The 20,851-nt window shown below is 58.4% G+C and overlaps 1 protein-coding gene across 2 annotated transcripts in view; it reads right to left on the bottom strand.

Annotated features, from left to right (window-relative positions):
* Nucleotides 1-214: 214 nt before the first annotated feature.
* Nucleotides 215-20,851, bottom strand: part of CRTC1 (CREB regulated transcription coactivator 1) — a 58,325-nt gene continuing 37,688 nt past the window's right edge. The window contains exons 6-15 of one of the 2 annotated variants that reach the window (XM_084760115.1): nt 19,757-19,842; nt 17,292-17,332; nt 16,843-17,051; nt 10,760-10,893; nt 9,942-10,085; nt 9,783-9,833; nt 9,199-9,300; nt 7,506-7,592; nt 6,956-7,136; nt 215-4,144 (exon numbers count right to left, since the gene is read on the bottom strand). In XM_084760115.1, coding sequence (XP_084616241.1) covers nt 3,933-4,144; nt 6,956-7,136; nt 7,506-7,592; nt 9,199-9,300; nt 9,783-9,833; nt 9,942-10,085; nt 10,760-10,893; nt 16,843-17,051; nt 17,292-17,332; nt 19,757-19,842 — 1,247 coding nt within the window. In that variant the 3' untranslated portion in view covers nt 215-3,932. Of the gene's footprint in view, nt 4,145-6,955; nt 7,137-7,505; nt 7,593-9,198; nt 9,301-9,782; nt 10,086-10,759; nt 10,894-16,842; nt 17,052-17,291; nt 17,333-19,756; nt 19,843-20,851 lie in introns of both variants that reach the window. The other variant, XM_084760114.1, reaches the window with a different exon arrangement.

Here is a 20,851-nt window from a genome sequence, read left to right as displayed (position 1 = left end):
TCTGCTCCTTCAGACGGCCTGGGGCATTCAACTCACTACAGAAGCAGGTATCCCCAGAATATTCCAAGGTATGCTCAGGTGGATGTCCCAAGTTTGAGGAACCCCAAAGTCACTGAATGGCTCAGTGAGAGGTGTGCAAGGGGCTCAGGCCTGTGTGTGGCACAGCTATAGCAGGATGAGGTGGGGGGAGAGAGGAAAAAGAGGAAGAGGCCCAGACGAAAACATTGGGTTTTTATTACATTTCATTACAAAGGGCGCAAAAATACAAAGAAGCGTCTGCGCCAGAAGGTGGGGCGGGCGGCCGTGCGTGCCCTGAGCAACCTGACCCCCAACTGCGGTGCCCATGCACACAGTCCACAGAGTGCGCATGCTGGGGGCAGAGCCAGCCTGGGCACGGGGCGCGGGTGGGGGTGGGGAATGTGGGACCAGCCATTTGCATATATCAGAGGGGCTGCCCAGCCCATGTAGTGGTTCCTACTGAGGGTGAGATGGGGCCTGGGGCCTGAGGACCAAAGGTGGCCTCTGGATTTAAGGCCACAGCTCTGTCCTCTTGTCCCCCTGTGATCAGAACTATTTGGCCAGCTGGGTTGGATTAGGTTGGGCCAGGGTCACCCTGACGAATGTCCTGCCCCGGGAAACAGCTGAGGGCAGCAGGTGTAGCTGGTTACAGTCATAGGCCCTGCTGCTGTCCCTGCCCTGCCCAGGAGGTTGGGCCCCTGATCCAAGCAGGGTTGAGAAAGAGGAAAACCGAGGTTCAGGGCACTCCATGGACTTGGGAGCACCCCATCACCCAGGCTCAAGAGGCTACAGGTCCCTCCCATCTCCCACCTCGACGGGGAGACGTGGGTCTGACCAGTAGGTGGTGGGCATCTGTGGCACACTGAAGGCCATGCCCAGGACAAGAATGGCCAGGGTCTCCAAATCACTCACCAGGTCCCTGAAGGAAGTGGGGACCCCAGGAGCCAAGAAAAAGAGGGGTTAAAAGACCAGGTACCACCACACAAGGCAGACCTTTGGGTCTCCCTCCAGAAGTTGAGGCCACAAGGGGTAGACTGCACCATGGTGCCCTGACCTGGACACCTCTTGAGGGGCAACAGCCAGGCCTAGGGCATGCCTACAGCACTGACCTGACCCCATGCCTGTGCTCACGGCCCCGTCAGGACCCTGGTGCCAGTAGCCCTCAGCCCGTGGCTGGACTGGGCGCGGAATCTTCTTTGGGAAAACCAGACAGAATACAGAGAACGGACTCTAGGGCCACTGTGACAAGAACAGTGGCCGGCATTGGCACAGGGTGGCTGCCCCCACGCCTGCTCTTGTCCTGAGTGCCAGGGCTGTGACTTTTGACACCAGGCCCAGTGTGCCAGCTGCCAGCCATCCTTACTTACGAGCTGTGCAGTGACATGTGGGTTCCACTAGGGGGCTCCCTTGGATAAGAGTCTTCCAGAGAGCTGACCATTACACTAAGAACCCTAGGACCTCAGCACCCTCCCAGCACAAAAGAGTCACTGGACAGTGTCGCAGAAAAGGGACAAGACAGGGCCTATGGGTGGGGACCAAGCCATTTCTTAGGGGCTGGGTCCAGCTGCATCATCAGAGTGGGGGCCTTTGGGTGGGTGCCCCAGAGGCTTTAAAAGGGTCAGGTAAACTGAGGCAGCTGGGCATAGTGCTCTTGAGATGATGCAGTCTTGTTTCTGAAGTGGGTTGGACAGCCATGTGTCTGAGGGGTTTGGCTGAAGCTGGTGACACATGGGTGAGGTTGAAGGAGAAACGCCAGGCCTGTTTCACGCATCTGACCTCTCAAGGGCTTGGCGAGTAAGCCTGTCTAGAGAAAGCACGGACATGGACAGAGGGTCTATGTGCATGCTGAGGGGACTCCAGTCTGGTTGGGTCACAGTATACGCATGCCACCAGCTGAGGGCTCCCACAGCCTTGAGCTGACAGACAACCCTGGAGCCCCCATGCCACAGCCTCCAGGCCCAGGGGAGGGAAGGGTGAACCCTTCCAGAGCATGCGGCCCCTGGTTGGGCTGCAGGGCTCCTCACACCCGCCTGAGAGACTGAGGCAGGGGCCCATCACCTCATCACAGAACTTGGCAATGAATTGAGTCACGTTAAAACGCTACATGCACTCTTGCTGTAGGGCTTGGGATGGTCACGTCCCCTCCTGCCTTGGCTCACTGAGACCTTGGAAGCCCAATGGCTGGTTACCAGGAAGCAGGGCCTTACCTGGGCACTGCACCAGGCTCCCCACCTTGTCAAGGCCATTGATCAGGCTTCTACAACTCAGACCCCAAGCATGCGGACTTTTCTGTTTTGGTTTTTTGAGACGGGGTCTCATGCAGCCCAGGTTGGCCTTGATCTGCTAATCCTCCTGTTTCTGAGCTCTCCTGCGCTGGGGTCACAGGTGTACGTGCCACCACGCATGCTTAACGACAACAGTAAGTGTCCCCGCTGTTCCCTTCAAGCCTGCACCACGGTGATGGAAAGGCCTGAGAGCTGCACAGGTGAACTAGACAGACCAGGGCTGTGTCCCCAAGTCTGGAGGGGCAGCAGCGTCCTCACGCCACCTAGTGGCCTGGAGGGAACACACAGCTTCCATGCTTCCCACACCTCCAGCGCGGGCAGTGGACACCACAGAGACAGCCAAGCAGAAGGCATAGGACACGGCGAGCTGTAACTTGGGGTGGTGGGGATCAGAGCATCCAGGCCCCTACCCACTCCAGGGAGTCTCAGCACAGACAGCAGCCACTGCCATCCACCTGCTGAGGCCTGGCCGGCACCCTGGGGGACACTCAGAGGCAGTGGGTTCTCAGGAGGCCCCATGGAAAGCCAAGGCCTGTTTCTAGAGTCTGTTCTGTGGTTCTTATGGACATGTCCAGCCAGCAGGACCTGGCATCCAGTCCCCTCCTCTCCTGCCCAGCTCTTTGGAGTTGAGACTATGTGCAGGTGAGCCCGGGTCTGGGTGAGCACCCCAGGTGCCCCAGCTTGCAAGTGCTCCAGGCTGCTGTTCCAGTCAGCTTTAAGAGGTCAGGGAGGGACTGGGGGTCAATGCATGCTGCCAGGGGAGGGTCAGGAGGGCTGGCCATCACGCTAATACAAACGGAAAGAAAAACAAAACTCCCCAGGGCTGCCACCTCCCAAGCCCCACATCCTAAATAGCAGGAGGCACGGGTCACGGGACTGAGAAGGGAGGGTGAAAACGGGCAGGCGCCTGGACGCTCCGTCCACCCTGCACCACCACGCTGAGCATCGCCTGGTAGTGGGCAAAGGGTGGTCAAGAGAGGGTTGAGGAGGGGGCACTGGCTGCTTCAGTGGGCTCTGTCCACACCACACGCGGCCATAGGTCGATTGTCTCGCTCTAAGAGCGCTCAGGAATATAAAAGGCGGCGTCCGAATAGTGTTTATTCTTCTCCGGGTCTACCCTGCACTGTCCTGTCTTGGCCCTGGGCATGAGGGCATGCGTGACCTGACCAGGGCTGGGGTGGGGGGAGGGGCAGGGATGAAGGAAGGCAGTGACAGCTGAGAACAGTCGGATGGATGGTGCACCTCAGCCTCGGGGCGCTCCCACGCCCCCGCCCCCGCCCACCTCGTGCAGCACATCTGGGTGTCTTGGAAGTGGAGCACTGATAAAGGCGCTCGCATCCCCGGTGAGGGGCGAGGGAATGAGCTTGGGGCAAGTCCGTGGGGACCGGGCACTCCCAGCCTCTGCGGTCAGCCTGGACGGACAGACAGCCAGCCTGGTACACAACGGCCTCACGCCAGGCATCATGGGAGGTGAACAACCGGGGTGGCGGCTGGCAGGGGGCGCTGGGCAGCATTGCAAGCTCAGAACCACAAGCTTGGCCGTTGGCAAAGGAGGACGGAGCACTGCCGTCCCCGGTTTGGGGCAGCGCCGCTGGAGACTGACCAGTGGCAGGTGGCGGGCACGGCCGCTCACAGGCGGTCCATTCGGAAGGTGTCCTCGGTGGCCGGGTCGGCTAAGACCATGTCAGGGTCATTCAACATATGAAGTCCGTCCAGGGTCAGAGGGTCGATTTTCAGCTCGTCCAGTGGAAACTGGTGGTCCGAGTCAAAGCTGACATCGCTGACCCCTGCCAGCGTGCTGCTCAGTTCCTTAGAGAGGCTGGGCGGGGACTCTCCTGTCACTGTCAGGCGGGGACAAATGATAGGGCTCAGCGTCAGCGCTGGCTCCGGGGAGCCAGACACCAGGCCATCACACCTCCCACCAGCATGAGCAGTGGGGGTGGAGTGGGAGCCAGCTCACCCCAGGAACTGTCCTGCAGGGGATCTGGGGTGCTCTAAGCATGGTGGCAGAGCATGGACTGGCCCCAGCCCTGAGGACAAACACACCAGATGCCGGGAAAGCCACATGCTTGGTGGCACGTGGCAGTGTGACCTGCTCCCCTGACTCAGGGTCTGAGGGGCACGGTGGGGACCTAGCGCCTTCTTGTACTGTCAGGGAGGAGCCTGGCAGGTTCCCAGAGCTGGAAGTCAGACTCACAGCCATACACTCGTCTGGGCTGGTCTAGAAGAGGCAGAGCCCACCCTCCGAGCCACAGCAGTCCTGAGGATATAGCCTCGGCCTGCATGTGTCACGGTGCCCACAGGAGGGTGGCACTGTCCTCAGCAGACCTGGACTACACAGGTAGCATTCCCTTTTCAGGGCTTGTAAGAAAAGGGCTTCGGCGTGGGGCAGATGTTGGGGAAGCTAGGTTCTGGGCTAGCAGGAGTGAGGCTCTGTGGGATGAAAGCCTGTCTCCTGGGTATGTGGGTGCTGGTTCTGCCAGCAAATGACCACTGGGCTGCAGCGTGACCAGCCTAGTCCTAAGCAGAAGGCTCCAGACCCAAGTGTATGGCGAGTCTTCCTGGCTGAAGATAAGCGCACGAGTTCTTAAAACAGGACTGAAACCTAGGGCGCAGTGAGGAGAGCTGGGGAGAGGGGGTACAGGGTGCAGTGTGAGGAGAGCTGGGGAGAGGGGGTGCAGGGCGCAGTGTGAGGAGAGCTGGGGAGGGGGGGTACAGGGTGCAGTGTGAGGAGAGCTGGGGAGAGGGGGTGCAGGGCGCAGTGTGAGGAGAGCTGGGGAGAGGGGGTGCAGGGCGCAGTGTGAGGAGAGCTGGGGAGAGGGGGTGCAGGGTGCAGTGTTAGGAGAGCTGGGGAGAGGGGGTGCAGTGTGAGGAGAGCTGGGGAGAGGGGGTGCAGGGTGCAGTGTGAGGAGAGCTGGGGAGAGGGGGTGCAGGGTGCAGTGTGAGGAGAGCTGGGGAGAGGGGGTGCAGTGTGAGGAGAGCTGGGGAGAGGGGGTGCAGGGCGCAGTGAGGAGAGCTGGGGAGAGGGGGTGCAGGGTGCAGTGAGGAGAGCTGGGGAGAGGGGGTGCAGGGTGCAGTGTGAGGAGAGCTGGGGAGAGGGGGTGCAGTGTGAGGAGAGCTGGGGAGAGGGGGTGCAGGGTGCAGTGTGAGGAGAGCTGGGGAGAGGGGGTGCAGTGTGAGGAGAGCTGGGGAGAGGGGGTGCAGGGTGCAGTGTGAGGAGAGCTGGGGAGAGGGGGTGCAGTGTGAGGAGAGCTGGGGAGAGGGGGTGCAGTGTGAGGAGAGCTGGGGAGAGGGGGTGCAGTGTGAGGAGAGCTGGGGAGAGGGGGTGCAGTGTGAGGAGAGCTGGGGAGAGGGGGTGCAGGGTGCAGTGTTAGAGCTGGGGAGAGGGGGTGCAGGGTGCAGTGTGAGGAGAGCTGGGGAGAGGGGGTGCAGTGTGAGGAGAGCTGGGGAGAGGGGGTGCAGTGTGAGGAGAGCTGGGGAGAGGGGGTGTAGGGTGCAGTGTGAGGAGAGCTGGGGAGAGGGGGTGCAGGGTGCAGTGTGAGGAGAGCTGGGGAGAGGGGGTGCAGGGTGCAGTGTGAGGAGAGCTGGGGAGAGGGGGTGCAGTGTGAGGAGAGCTGGGGAGAGGGGGTGCAGTGTGAGGAGAGCTGGGGAGAGGGGGTGCAGTGTGAGGAGAGCTGGGGAGAGGGGGTGCAGTGTGAGGAGAGCTCGGGAGAGGGGGTGCAGTGTGAGGAGAGCTGGGGAGAGGGGGTGCAGGGTGCAGTGTGAGGAGAGCTGGGGAGAGGGGGTGCAGTGTGAGGAGAGCTGGGGAGAGGGGGTGCAGGGTGCAGTGTGAGGAGAGCTGGGGAGAGGGGGTGCAGTGTGAGGAGAGCTGGGGAGAGGGGGTGCAGGGTGCAGTGTGAGGAGAGCTGGGGAGAGGGGGTGCAGGGTACAGGGTTAGGAGAGCCGGGGAGAGGGGGTGCAGGGTGCAGTGTGAGGAGAGCTGGGGAGAGGGGGTGCAGGGTGCAGTGTGAGGAGAGCTGGGGAGAGGGGGTGCAGGGTGCAGTGTGAGGAGAGCCGGGGAGAGGGGGTGCAGGGTGCAGTGTGAGGAGAGCTGGGGAGAGGGGGTGCAGGGTACAGGGTTAGGAGAGCCGGGGAGAGGGGGTGCAGGGTGCAGTGTGAGGAGAGCTGGGGAGAGGGGGTGCAGGGTGCAGTGTGAGGAGAGCTGGGGAGAGGGGGTGCAGGGTACAGGGTTAGGAGAGCTGGGGAGAGGGGGTGCAGGGTACAGGGTTAGGAGAGCTGGGGAGAGGGGGTGCAGGGTGCAGTGTGAGGAGAGCTGGGGAGAGGGGGTGCAGGGTGCAGTGTGAGGAGAGCTGGGGAGAGGTGAGAAGAGGGGGTGCAGGGTGCAGTGTGAGGCGGGGGCAGAGCACACTGTAAGGACACAGCTAGGGTGGCAAAGCAGGCTGCAGGCAACAGTCCAGTGTGTGACGAGACCGCTGAGGGGATCTGTGAGTGGATGGCTGGAGGTGGGGACAGTCAGTAAGGAGACACTGAGAAGTGGAACCCGTGCCACCCAGTCCCGTGGAGGAGGCCAGTCTTGGTTTGTCACCCTGTGCAGCAGCGGGGTTTGGGAGGTACTCCTCATGTGCCCCAGGCCTCCAGGCAGTTGGCCTCACCCGTGAGGATGATGTTGGGTATTCCGCCGTGACCCGCGTAGCCGAGCTGCTGTGGGTCCTGGAGGCCTCCGTGGCTCCCGCTCAGGCCCATCATGGCGGCCTGGGAGTAGTTGAGCGTGGCGCCCGGGCTGTACAGACTGCTGGAGCTGATGGCGCTCTCCATCATGTTGAACTGCTCCAGCTGCAGAGGGGACCAAGTGATGCTGTGAGGAGGGCGCTGGCTGCTCCCACCCAAGGCTGCTCCCCACGCCCATGGCCGTGCTGGCAAGATGACAGACGCATGACGGATGGCAAGTGAAACTCCAGGCTGCCACCAAAGTCCCCCCAGGTTCTCCACGCAGCAGCCCCCACGATGCGGCTGCGTGGTGCTGAGGCCTGCCCTTCCTCCCATGACCGTAAGCCCCACTCTGCGGGCTGCACAGAGGTCCAGTGGGCGTGACCGTCACCCTTGCCAGGGCCTTTGCTTCCACACACTGACAGCAGGGCCTGGGCAGAGCTGTGGGGCCTAGGGTGGAGCACAGGTCCCCGTGGAGCCTGGGCACCCGCTCACCTGGCGGGACAGAGCATTGGCCTGCCTGGCTGTCATCTGCTGCTCATAGTATGCGTCCCCAAACACGCTGCCCAGGGTGGACGTGTGCTGTGGACAGAAGAGAAGCCTGCTGTGGTCGCAGCCTGAGGCCCAGGAGCAGGTGGTCTGTGCTGCAGCTCATGAAGTCTGGGCCTCCCACAGCCCAGACGGATGGGATAAAGACCCCCGGGGCCTCCCAGACGGGGGAAATCACTGGCAGTTATCTGGGGGAGTGCCCCGATCCTGGGGTGATTGCTTCTTCCCATACCCACTGCCCAGGGTCCCCTGACGCTCCCCAAAGCACTGCCCCATCTCCCCCTCTCTCAGAGCCTGGGTACAGGGACCATCACTTCCTTCACTGGGGAGCAGAGGCTGCTGGGGTGCGGCTAACCCTGAAGCCAAGGGCTTGAGCGACAGGCAGTGTGTGCACATCATGTCTGTGGTGTAGTGTGGCCTTGAGACACATGGAGATAGGGCACAGGACACAGCTGGGGACGAGCCACTGCCTGGGGCTCCTGCCTGTGAGACCCCAGGCTCTGGGAGGGGCACAGCTCTACCACACTTGCTCATTACCCACGGCTATCTGGGCTCCTTAGGGAAAGCCAGGGAGCTCCTGTAGGAGCTGACGGGACAAGGACAAAAGGAACCAGATAGCCATAGTGTGTCTAAGTCATACCCAAGGCACCTAGCAGTCCCAGCCAGGCTTGTGGCTACCCCGGGCCAGATCCTAGGCGCTCCTGTAGGCAGCGTGCAGGGCAGATGCCCAGCAGGATTCTAAGAGACAGTGTCCATGCGGCCAGCTCCCTAGGAGCTTTACCTAGGTCTGAGAGAAGACAGACCCCACAGCCTCAGCAGCAGCTGAAGGTTTCCTCAGAGGTTAGGGACAAGCTATGCTTGGAGTCCTGGGGGTGCTTCTGAGATGGTGGCTGATTCTGTCTCAGAGCCTTGAAATAAGTAACCTGACGGACAGGCCTGGCAGGACAGACACCATGCAGAGAGGGGATGTAGTAGGCATGAGGCACATGGCCCAATGGACAGGGTTAAGGAAACTGATAAGATGTGGTGTGGCCCAGCCAGGCTCCTCTGGGCTCTGGGAGGAACCTGTGCCTCTGTGGTCCTCACTGCATGATACACTGGCTTTCCACGTCAGAGACTCACAGAGACAGGCTGAGTGAGACAGGACGCGCTGCCTGCCCAGGTTAGGACAGCCTACCTCTGCTTGGGACGAAGATGTGCCATGATTTTTAAGATAAGTATGTCCTGGGCTGTGGGTTCTACTCTGCCCCACCTGCCCCTCTCTGTCCCTGGAGCCCAGGGCTCAGGGGTAGATGCAGAGTAGCCATCACAGGCTGGCTGATCACCTCAGCTGTGCCCCAGGTAGGCTCCCGCCTTGACCTTCACAGGCCTTGGAGCTTCAGGCATGGTGGGGTGGGTGGGCTCCGAGTCACAGCCTGGGCTGCTCTGGCATCCAGAGAACCTTTGAGCCATGTGACGTCACTGATGTGACTAGCTTGTGTGTCCTGTGGCCTGGCCCCTTGCTTCAGGTGGCCTGCCTGGTGGGTGCACGGCCCTGGGCTGATGGAGAGGACAGATGGCATGGAGTGGGTGACAGCACAGGAGAGTACTGGCACATGGGACAAGTGGAGTGGCACAGGGCCAGGAGAGGGGTCCTTACCTGTGGGGAGCTTCCTGGGGAGAACCCCTGATTCGAGACTGGAGAGGTGGGAGACTGGTTGGCGGGTGAGCCTGCGCCTGTGCGGTACTGCAGAGCCGGTGCCTGAGGTGACAGACGGTCCAGGCTTTACTGACCCCCGCACTGGTCAGGAGGCCTGGGCCTGATGCCTGCACCTCAACAGTGGCTGCCTCACAGGGAGTCGGCAGCTTCTGAGAATCCAAGTGTCTACCTTGAGCTCTGAGGTGGAGAACAGGACCACAGAGCGGCTCCCCGAGGGTGGGCACGCGTGCGCGCGGAGGCTGTAGCCCACAGCAGGGACCCCTGTCAATGCTAGCTCTGACCCTGGACACAGCGTGCTGCCACCTTCTCCCTCAATCTCCCCGGAGCCTCCCTCCTGCCTGCGCCTCAGTCCAACCAGGTCCCCTTGACTTCAGCAAGATAACAGCTGGGAATGGGGCTAACCTTGGGTACGATCAGCAATCGCTGACCCTCAGCTTTCCCATCTGGGCACATTTAACTGCCTCAGCATAAACAGTGCAAGCTGTAAGCCCCACTGGGTACCAGGGACCCCCTCGCAGGCTTACCGAGGCAGCGTCAATCCCCATTGGCGGCTGGCCTGGGTTCTCTGCAGGGGACTGGGGAAGAGTGGACGGTACAGTGACTGAGAGTGGTGGCAGCTGGGGCCCCCGCGTCAGGCTGGCACTGGGCAGTAGTGGGCCACCCTGGGGGAGGCCCACAGACACCTGTGGGGGCGGTGGTTGCTGCTGGGACACAGGTGGAGGTGGCGGCGGTGGCTGAGGCTGTGGCGGAGGCTGCTGGGAGCCAGCCTGGGTGAAGAAGGCGTAGGGCAGCTGCTGCTCCAGCGACAGGGCATCCATAGCCACGGCCTGCAGAGGACAAGGATGAAGAGGAGGCGCTGGCCCCCGGGTGCCAACGGTAGCAAGGAAGGAACTCTGTGGGTCTGATCCCCACAGCCTGTTCTCCCCAGAGCAAGCAGGGCAAATTCTCTAACAGGGAATAACAGATAAACAGAGAGACCCTGGGTAGGTGGTGCACACCTGCCGCCCAGCACTAAGTACGGGGCGGCTGAAGCTGCTGGCTGAGTTTCTGCCTAGTCACCCTGACACCTGCTGACGGCCCTCGGGTACCCTAAGACTACTAAGTTACCCAGGAGTGCTGGGACACAGGAGGCTACAATGACGGATTCAAGGCTGTCCGCACCTCCTCAGTGGTACGTCAGCCTTGCCTCAAAAACAAACAAAAAAACCTCTAAATTATACATCATTAAAACACGGATTTGTGAACCTTCTGTCTGAAATTTTGTTGGTAAATGGTACAAACAGGGCTGGAGTGTTGGCTCAGGAGTTAAGGGCACTGGCTGCTCTTGCAGAGGACTTGGGTTCAGTTTTCACACCCACATGGTGGCTCACAGTCACCTCTAACTCCAGTTCCAAGGGACCTGACACCCTCTGGTCTCCAAGGGAACCAGGGCACACATAGTGCATACATATACACATACAAATGAATAAATACATTTTCCCCACCCACCTCGCTCTCCTACCTGAGTGATGGGTGACAGTGGGGACAGGGTGGGTGACACCTGCTGGGCCTGCTGCCGCCTGGCCTCTGTGCTCAGGGACAGGGGGCTGACGACGGCTGGCCGGTGCTGTGGAGAAGAGCTGGGGGTGTTCATGCCTACAAAAGAGAAAGGGGGCTAGTGACAGGTGGCCACACCAGAGGGGCACAGCCCAGCTGCCTGGAGAGGACCCAGTGGGTGTTGCCCGTGGCCAAACCTGGGATGAGGTTCTGAGGTGGATCCCAACTGACATCTGTAGTCCAAGAGGGACCTGTCCCATGGCCCCAGCCAATAAGCACTGCTCCCATGTAACCAATCAGAGACCATCTTAGGTCCTGGGATGTTATCCCACGAGTGTTGCCAGCCACAGGAGCCTGGGAGCCCTGCTGCCCTCTGGTGACAGGGACGGCGGGTGTGTGTCCTTACCCAGCCATCATGGCTTTAGAAGATGATGTGCCTCCCTACTGCAACATATATGTGTATGTAGATGTGTGTATGTATATATACACCTATACATAAATCCTACACACACACATATGTTCCAATAGGGAGGCACATTACCTTCTAAACCCAGGAAGTCTCACACACACACACACACACACACACACACACACAATTATTTATGTGAATGCTTTGCCTGAATGCATGTTTGTGCACTGTGTGTGTGCGTAGTGACTGTGCAGGACAAAAGAGGACATTGGAGCCCATGGAACCGGAGGTCAGGATGGTGGCGAGCCACCATGTGGGTGCTGGAAACTGAACCTGGGTCCTCTGCAAGGGCAACATCTATAATCAATTGCTGAGCCAACTATCCAGCCCCCATTTATTTATTTGTTTGAGGCAGGATTTCGGTTTCTGTGCAGCCCTGGCTGTCCTGGACTCACTTTGTAGACCAGGCTGGCCTCGAGCTCACAGAGATCTGCCTGACTCTGCCTCACTAGTGCTGGGATTGCAGGTGTGCGCCACCACGCCTGGCGTCGGCTTTATGTCTATATTTATTTTTTTAATATTTTATTTAATTTTAACTTATGTGCGTTGGTGTAAGGGTGTCAGATCTTGGAGTTACAGACAGTTGTGAGCTGCCATGTGGATGCTGGGAATTGAACCCGGGTCCTTTGGAAGAGCAGGCAGTGCTCTTAACCACTGAGCCATCTCTCCAGCCCCTCATTTATTCTTTTGAGATAGGATTTTGTGTAGCTCAGGTTGGTTTCAAGCTGGCTACTGAAGATGGCCTTGAACTCCCAAGCCTCCTGCCTCTGTCTCCTGAGTCCTAAGGTGACAGGTGTGTGCCACCACACCCAGTTTTTTTTGTCACTCAAGATCAAACCCAGGGACCTGATACGAGGCAGGAGGCACTCTGCTAACTGAGCTAAAGTGCTGTTCCAGATGAGCTTCAGGCCGTTACTATTGTCCAATACAGGGCTATCCTGAACTTACTAGGTAGCCCAGGCTGACTCTGACATCAGAGCAATCCTCCTGCCTCAGCACAGACCTCAGTCTGTGTTACCATGGCTCATTTCCTTTTTGTCTTGGCTCAGACAGCTCAATCCTGTGGCAGGCTGGGTTCCCTCCCCAGCCCGACCCAAACTTGTTCTTTCCTGTCAAGGCATCTCTTATTGACCTAGTGACCTTCATCCACATCCTTCTTTGGCACCCTCAGGATGTTGGAACCCCCCTCCCCACACCCGGCTTCCAAGGACGCCTGAACTAAAGCCAGACTCTGTCCCAGTCCGCCTAGCCCTGCCCCGGAGCGACAGGCCCGCGCCTGCCAGGGCCTCTGTGGGCCTGGCTGTCCCTTCCGTCACCCCTGCCTGCCCCCAGGGCTCTGATCCCTGCCTGCTGAGGTGATGAGGGACCGGAGTGAGATCAGGGGCACCAGGCAGAGTGGGGGCCTGCTGCCTCATCCTGGGCACCAAGCCGAGCAGGCACCGAGGCCCTCTGATGACAGGAGAGCCCTGAGGGCTCTGCACTTGACACCCCACCCCCAGGTTCCTAGGACACTGCTTCCTCATCAGGGGCCAGCAGATGTTAACAGCGGCCCTCAGGGGGTCAAGGTAAAGCCCCAGTGAGGTCACAGGCAGAGGGAGGGCTTGGCACCATCAAAGCCGGGTGAGGCCTCCTGACTCACCAGCAGATCTGGGGCCTACCCTGGGCACCCGACTGATTCACCTTGTTCCTGAAGTTGGGTAGGTGGGAACACACCCAGCACCCCCAGGCAAGAGGCCTTTGTGCTTGGGGCAGGCACTGGTGGGACAGCCTGCACTTCCACTCTGCTATGGAGGGCCTGTCAGCAAGGAATCAGGGAGACAGGGCCGCGTGTGCACAAATCCAGCACCCTGGCTGCCGCCTTGGTTCTAAGTGACAAGGCCTGCTTAGCTCTGGAGCAGATGCTGGGCCAGTGAGGTCACACAGCACAGGAAGGAGCTCTGTAAGACGTGGATGGGGCGGGAGAGCCGGCTCAGAGGTTAAGGGCACTGGCTGTTCTTCCAGAGGATCTGGGTTCAATTCCCAGCAGCCACCGCAGACCACTCCATCTGTCACCCCAGTCCCAGGGGACTCTACAGCTTCTTCTGACCACCAAGGTCACCAGGCACATGTGGTGCACAGTCACACATACAGGCAAACACACATAAGATAAATCTAAAAGTGATAGTAAAAATAAGTAACTCGGGAGGCTGGGACACAACTGATAAAAATGCTTGCAGCACAGTGAGAATGCAGAAGGTTCTAGTCCAGTCCCTAATGCCAAATACGCCACACACAGTGGTGTATGCCTATCAGCCTACACTTGGCAGATGGAGGCAGGACCAGGAGTTTGAAGTCGCGCCCGACTACACTGCAAGTTCTAGCCCAGCCTGGGCTATATGATACCCTGTCGCCAACAAAACAAACCACGTAAAAGTGGCAGTGAGGTGGGGCTGCGGGGACAGGGCCCGGGGATTAAAACACGTGTTTCTTCTAGTTTCAGTGGCACCAGGCATGCTTGTGGCACACACACACACACACACACACACACACACACACACACACACACACACACACACGCATGCACCTGTGCGCACATAGACAAAATGCCCGCACACACAAAGGTGGAAGTGGGGCAAATGGCCAGGCAGGACCTAAGGACCCTTTCTGAGATAGTCTCACTATACAGCCTAAGATGACCTGAAACTCAGTGTGACTCTCCTGCCTCAGCTTCCTGAGTGCTAGGATGATGGGTGTGAGACACTATGCTTTGCTTGATTTTTTTAAAAAATTGGTAGGGCACAGTGGCACATGCTTTTAATCCCAGCACTCAAGAGTCGGAGGCAGGTGGGTATCTGTGGGTGAGTTTCAGGTCAGTGTGGTCTACAGAGCGAGTTCCAGGACAGCCAGGGCTACACAGTGAGGCCCTCTAAAACTGTGCTTGTGTGTGGGGATGCGTCCGTGCATGCAGGTAGCTGTGGAATCCTGCAGAGGGGGCCGGAGCTGCCCGGTGTGGCTGTGGGGACTGAACTCAAGCGCTCAGCAAGCGCAGCCCCGGCTCCCCACTGCTGGCCTCCTCTCCAGCGGAGCTTCAGGTTTTCAACATTGTTTTTCTTTTCGGATGTACTCATTCCCCTGTGGGGGTGGGAGGGCTGGCACAGGCACAGAGGCCTGAGGAGATGCTCGAGTTGCTTCTCTCCCTCCACCATGTGTATTTTGGGGACCGAACACAGGTTCTCTGGCTTGGTTCATATGCCTTTACCCACTGAACCATCTCACCAGCCCCAAGGCTAGCTCGCTCCACCTACCTACCTACTGGCAGGGTCTCAACGTGTAGTCCTTGCTGACCTTAAACTAGATATGTAGACTAGGCTGGCCTTGAACTCACAGAGACCCACCTGCCTCAGACTCCTGAACACCGGGATTAAAGGCGTATTTCATCATACCTGACCCTGGCTTGATTTTTAAACATGGATTCAAAGTAATTAATAATCATGAGCTCACACACACACAAAGACAGACAGACATATACCCAGACACAGCAGATAGGCGCGCACACACACACACACACACACACACACACACACACACACACACACACATCTGTGGGCCACAGGAATCACAATTCCAGCTGGTGTTTAGGCCTGGTCTGCTGATCAGGAACACGAGGGCAGTTTTAATCCTTGCTTAAGCACCGTCACACCCAGAGAGGCCAGATGGGCACCCCGCTGGCAGGCTCCTGGGCACAGGCTGGAGCACCTTTGGAGCAAAGCCAGCTGGAGGGGAAGTCTGGGCAGAGGAGGGCGGGGTGGGCTGGCCAGGTTGCAGTGGCCTGCCCTAGCACGAAAGCCCTGGTGCTGGGGCTCTGAAGGCCTCTGGAGTATAGCCAGTGGTGGACACCTGGGTCACCATCCTGTGTCCTCAGACAAGGTGGGCACAGGCCATGCCCTCCCAGCTCCTCTCACTTGGCAGTGGGGTGGGCAGGTGGAGACCATCTGTGTGTGCCAGGGCCTGGCTTGAACTAAAAGGTACCCAGAAACTGAAGGCCATATAAAGGGGAGGGGCTGGCCCTTACACAGCCATACATGGCGCATACACCGGTCAGGGCTGGCCATCCCGGCGAGCCAGCAGCAATGGCACATAAGCTATTTCCCTGAGCGTGTTTACACTGGAATTGCAGAGGCTGGCTGGAGCCCTGGACCAGGAGACACAGGAGGAGGAGAACAGGCTTTAGACATGGCAGACTGCGCGCAAGGCTGAGGCCTCCTGCTTCTGAACACGTGGGCCCTCCCTGTTATCTTAGGCTCATAGCTGAGCACTAACAGGCATATGCCAGGCTGTGAAGCCCCAGTGGCCTGCCTGTCCTCAGACCAGGCTCTCCCTCTCTTGAGTTGTGGTCCATCTGCTCACGTGGAAGTCTAGGGGGAAAGAGCTGAAAAAGTGGTTGTGTGTGGCTCAGTGGTAAAGTGCTGGCCGGGCACCGTGGGAGGGCTGAGTTCTGTTAGCATCTTCTGCCCAGATACAGGCCCTGGGTTTCAGCCGCAGCAACAAGTGACCTTTGTGTCCATCTCAGGAAAGAAAACCACCCTGGGAGCACGGCTACCTTCCCATGTGCCACGCCCCTTATGGGCTGGCGCCAGTGACAAGCAGGGAGAGCCCTAGTCTCACCTCCCCACAATCAGTCAATCCTGCCTCAGGGGCTGCAGTGCAGCCCGGGGCTTGCTGTGTCACATCGGAGACAGGGGGGATACAAGCCCGTGCCCAGGGAGGCCGCAGAACAGTGGACGGTGCTAGCTGGGGCTGGGTGGGTGGGTGAGCAGCACAGGGGAGGGCTGCATCCAGGCGGCTTGTGCAAAGGCCCTGAGGCGAACAGGCACAGCTGTGAGTGAGGGCTGCAGTGGGGTCAGAGTGGAGGACTCAGCTTACATGGTGGGGCGGGGCAGGGGCAGGGCAGGGGCGGGGGGGTAGGGGCAGGGGCAGGGGCTGAGGAGGGTCAGTCTCTCTGTAGGTGGGGTGCCACAGTAACCAGAAGAAGCAGTGCTGGGTCAAACCGGGGACCAGTAGGACAGGCAAGGAGAAGATGGGGCATCCCCAAGGAACAGGTAGAGGGGAGAAACGAGCCTTTGAAAAGGTGAGGGTGGCCTGGAGAGATGGCCCAATGGTTAAGCGCACTGGCTGCTCTTCTAGAAGATCCAGGTTCAGTTCCCAGCATGCATATGGCTCCTTACCACTGTCTGTTAACTCCATATCCAAGGACCCAGCACCCTCTTCTGCCCACAGCAAGTACTGTGCACACGTGGCACCCAGCCAGACATGAAACATTTTTTAATTAAAAAAAAAAAAGGGGGTGACCTTGGAAGGGCCAAGTTGAACTGTCACAAGCAAACCAGGTCAAAGCCTTTAGGACTCGGACTCTGTCCTGACTTGCAGCCCTTCCCTGAAGCTGTGAGCTGCATGGCACAGCCCTATACCCACTGCCGGCCCCTGGAGGCAATACTCACCATCTACCCCAACGCCTCTACACAGGTGTGTCACCCCAGACACAGACCCTTGAAGGCCTCGCTCAGTGCATGCTGCGGGGTGGGGACGGACGGGGGCCTTACCCTGGCCTGCGCCGCCAATGCCCAGATGTGCAAGGCTGCCGGTGCTGCTGGAGCTGGTGAGAGCAGGGAAGGAGGGCTCCTCGGGGTCCAGCGGTGTCGGGAGTGGGGAGGGGAAGTGGATGTTGGTGAGGTCAGGGAGGGAGCCGCCTGTGTTGTGGGTAGCGGGGATCAAGGCTGTCGTGGTCTCCTGGTCTGCAGATGGGAAGATGCTGGGGAAGGCCACATGGGGGATAGGACATGAGGTCTGGGGACAGTGACTAGTGGGCCAGCCACGCCACCCAGGACAACTGCAGTGGGACAGGAGGGACCTGGGGGACCCTTCAGTGAGCCGCGAGCATGACAGGGGCCAGGGTCTCCTGGGTGCCCTCTGGGGGCATGCACATGGTCTCCCTGCTAACAGGTGCAGGCCCTGGGGAGCTGGGGTGCGGGTGGGCAGGCAGCTGACTTACTTGATTCCGGGGACCTCACAGGACTTCGGCCTGGAACCCGTCTGAAAGAGAGCAGATGGCAGGTGGCAGGCAAAGCAGTCTGTGCACTGTGTCCGGGGCTGTCCTCTGCTCCCGTCCGGTACAGTGGGCAGCCATGTAGTGCAGAGGCTGCTTCAGGGAGCCAGGGTGTGGCCAGGCATTATAAGGAGGGTCTTTCCACACCTTCCTGGGTCCTGCAGCTGCCCTGGCATGCGCCCAGCTCCAGGCTGCCACACTAGGAGCCCAGCTGCCTGTGGGTGTCTGACCACTGTGGGTGGAGATGTAGGGCAGGCAGCCTGGTGATGCTGGCGGGCAGGGGCTGTGGGCTCCGAGGCTCTCGTCCTCTGGGCCCAGTGCTGCAGGCTGGAGCAGACCAGAGGGACGCAGCGACAGGCAGGCAGCAGGTGGGGGTTCCCTGAGGGTGGCTTGTGATCAGATCTCCACAGTAAACACTCATGGGACTCTTGCTGGCCTAAGGAAGACCTGGAAAGGCTTCCGGGGGCCAGCACCAGCTCAGCCAATAAAAGGGCTTGTCACATTGGCTGGTGGTCGGAGTTCCAGTCACAGGGCCCACATGGCAGAAGGAGGGACACGACTCCTACATTGTTGTCTCTTCCCTCCACACACTTGGCAGGACACACACACACAAGCACATGCTCGCACATACACACTCTGTACAAAATGTATTTTTTTTTTTTTTCGTTTTTCGAGACAGGGTCTGTGTGGCCTTGGCTGTCCTGGACTCACTTTGTAGACCAGGCTGGCCTTGAACTCACAGCGACCTGCCTGCCTCTGCCTCCCAAGTGCTGGGACTAAAGGCATGTGCCACCAACGCCCGGCCCACAATGTATTTTAAAAAATGTAATTAAAAAAAAAAGTCAAGTGTTCCATAGATTCAGAGACCAGCTTTCTTGCTAAGTAAAAGTCCCTAGGCTCTCTGAATATGTACACTCATTTTTTTTTTAATTCTTATTTTGGCAAACCCTTATGTAGCCCAGGCTGGCTGCAAATCCCTGCTCCCTCTGCCTCAGCACCACCCCTGACAGGCCACACCCACCCTGCTGCTGAGACTGCTCCAACATGAGTTTAGAGCTGTGTTTGGATGGTTAGAAATTCTGTTGTTTTTGGTTTTTATTTCTGGTTTGATGCAAGGTTTCTCCGTGTAGCTCTGGCTGTTCTGTAACTCTCTATGTAGACTAGGTTGGCCCTGAATTTACAAGAGATCCACCTGTCTCTACCTCCCAAGTGCTGGGAATAAAAGCATGCACCATCATGTCTGGCCAAATTATTTTTTCAGTGTTGGAAATCCAAACATGCTAGGCCTGTGCCACAGCCCTAGCCTCCATTTTACTCTGAAATAAAACTATTATTATTATTATTATTATTATTATTATTATTATTATTATTATTATTATTATTACTATTATTATATTTTGGTTTTCCGAACAGGGTCTCTGTGTAGCCTGGCTGTTCTGGAACTCCCTCTGTAGACCAGGCTGGCCTTGAACTCACAGAGATCCACCTAAGGTCCTCCTGCCTCTGCCTCCCAAGTGCTGGGATTAAAGACTTGCACCATCTCTGCCCTACCTATTTTTTTAAAAATATTGTTTAATGTATATTTTGTCTGCATGTAAGACAGTATACCACCTATGTACCTGGGGCCTACAAAGTCAGAATAGAGCATTGGACTCCTTGGACCTGAAGTCACAGATGTTGTGAGACATCTTCTGGGGGCTAGGAACCAAGCCTGGGCCCTCTACAAGAGCAGCCAGTGCTCTTAGCAGCTGAGCCCCCTTCCAGCCCCTACCTTTCCCTTGGCAGCGATGTGAAGGTCAGAGAACCAGGGAGTCAGCTCTCTCCTCCCAGAGGCTCCCGGGGAGGGAACTGAGGTAGTAGGTTTGATGGCAAGTACCTTTACCCGCTGAGCCCCTCACTATTTCTGCTTTGACTGTACTCTGAAGCAAGGCCTTGCTCTACGGCCCTGAACCTCAGATGCTCGTGCCTGGGCCGGGGTGTGGCTGCTGTGGCCCCAGCTAGGATGAGGGTCTGTCGTCTGCACTGCCCTGCCCAGCCACAGTTAGTACTCTCAGGTGTCTCTGGGCCATTTGACAGGCCTGCTCTTAACATCAAAGCTGGGCTGCCAGTCAAGTGGATCAAGGCTCCCACCTCAACATGGCACCTGGTCCGTTTTTTCAGGTTGGTTTTGAAAAGAACAGGAAGAGATGGGCGTGGTGGTGCATGCCTGTAATCCCAGCACTCAGGAGGCAGAGGCAGGCGGACCTCTGTGAGTTCGAGGTCAGCCTGGTCTACAAAATAAGTCCAAGACTAAGTCTACACAGAGAATCCCTGTCTCGGGGGGGGGGGGGGGAAGAAATGAAAAGAAAGAAGAAAGGAAGGAAGGAAGGAAGGAACAGAACAGGAAGGTTGGCCCACCCAGCAGCTCTTACCTTCTTTGAGTCCCATGACTGCTTGGAAAGGGTCTTGTCCGTCTCAGACCCGGTCTCCTCCATCCCTGGGACGGTGAGCAGTAAGACTGGGTGCAGGGGAGAGAAGCATCAGGACGACGTGACCACACAGCCCAGCCGCCTCAGGACTGCGCTGACCACGTGGTCCTAGCAGCAAGCTTGTGGGTTCTGCTGAAGCTGTGAAAGGGGCTTAAGGTTTTTTGTTGTTGTTGGTTTTGTTTTTACTTCTCTTGTAATTCTGGCTGGCTTGGACTCACTTTGTAGACAAGGCTGGCCGAACTCACAGAGATCCACCTGCCTCTGCCTCCTGAGTGCTGGGATTAAAGGCCTGTGCCCTGTCAGCATCCCCTGTTCAGCAGCTGCACCAGGCTTGGGTCCCCCACACTGAGGACAGGTCCTGACATTAGTGCTAATGCTACCTGAGATTTAGCTGATCTGCCCAGTGTGGGTGTGCTTGAGAGTGAGCAGAGAGATCAGAAGGGACCTCAGGCTGGGCCATGGGTGGGCCTGGAGAGGCTGGGCCTAGCGAGAGGCCTGAGGATGAGATACTGGCATGGACCAGGAACCAACCATGCCTGAAGCCCAGTTTTAGTCATGGTGAATGCCTGTCGCCTTTCCTCTCTCTCTTCGTTTTGTTTGTTTTGTTTTACAGTGCCCCACACATGCTCAGCGAATGCTCCCTTGCTAAGCCCTATGCCTTCTGCCTTTTGCTGGCTTTGTTTCTTCCCTTGTGACTTACAGGGCCAGAAGAAACAATGGCGAATGGGAAAGAGCTTCATGGAAAGCAGATGGGTACCCGCCAGGAGGCAGCCAGGGTAACCTTCACCCTGTACCGCCTTGGCCAGGGGGCAGCCAGGAGAACCATCCCCCCATACCACCTTGGCACACTGGGGGTTCAGGGACAGGTGGCATGCGTCCTCCCACAACAAGGCTGGTTGGATTCCGTGCACAGAACCCCACTCGAGGCTCCTGAGTGGCGTGTGGCCTGTGTGGGCATCCTAGGAGCCCTTTGGGGAGGAGAAGGCACAGGCCTCAGCCTGCACACGAGTCTGTCTGACTCTCCTGCTCTGCACACAG

Source organism: Acomys minous (assembly GCF_964271855.1).
Source record: "Acomys minous genome assembly, chromosome: 15".
Classification (NCBI taxonomy): Eukaryota; Metazoa; Chordata; class Mammalia; order Rodentia; family Muridae; genus Acomys; species Acomys minous.
Note: the sequence above shows the minus strand (reverse complement) of the source record. Positions and strands in the feature narration are given on the sequence as shown.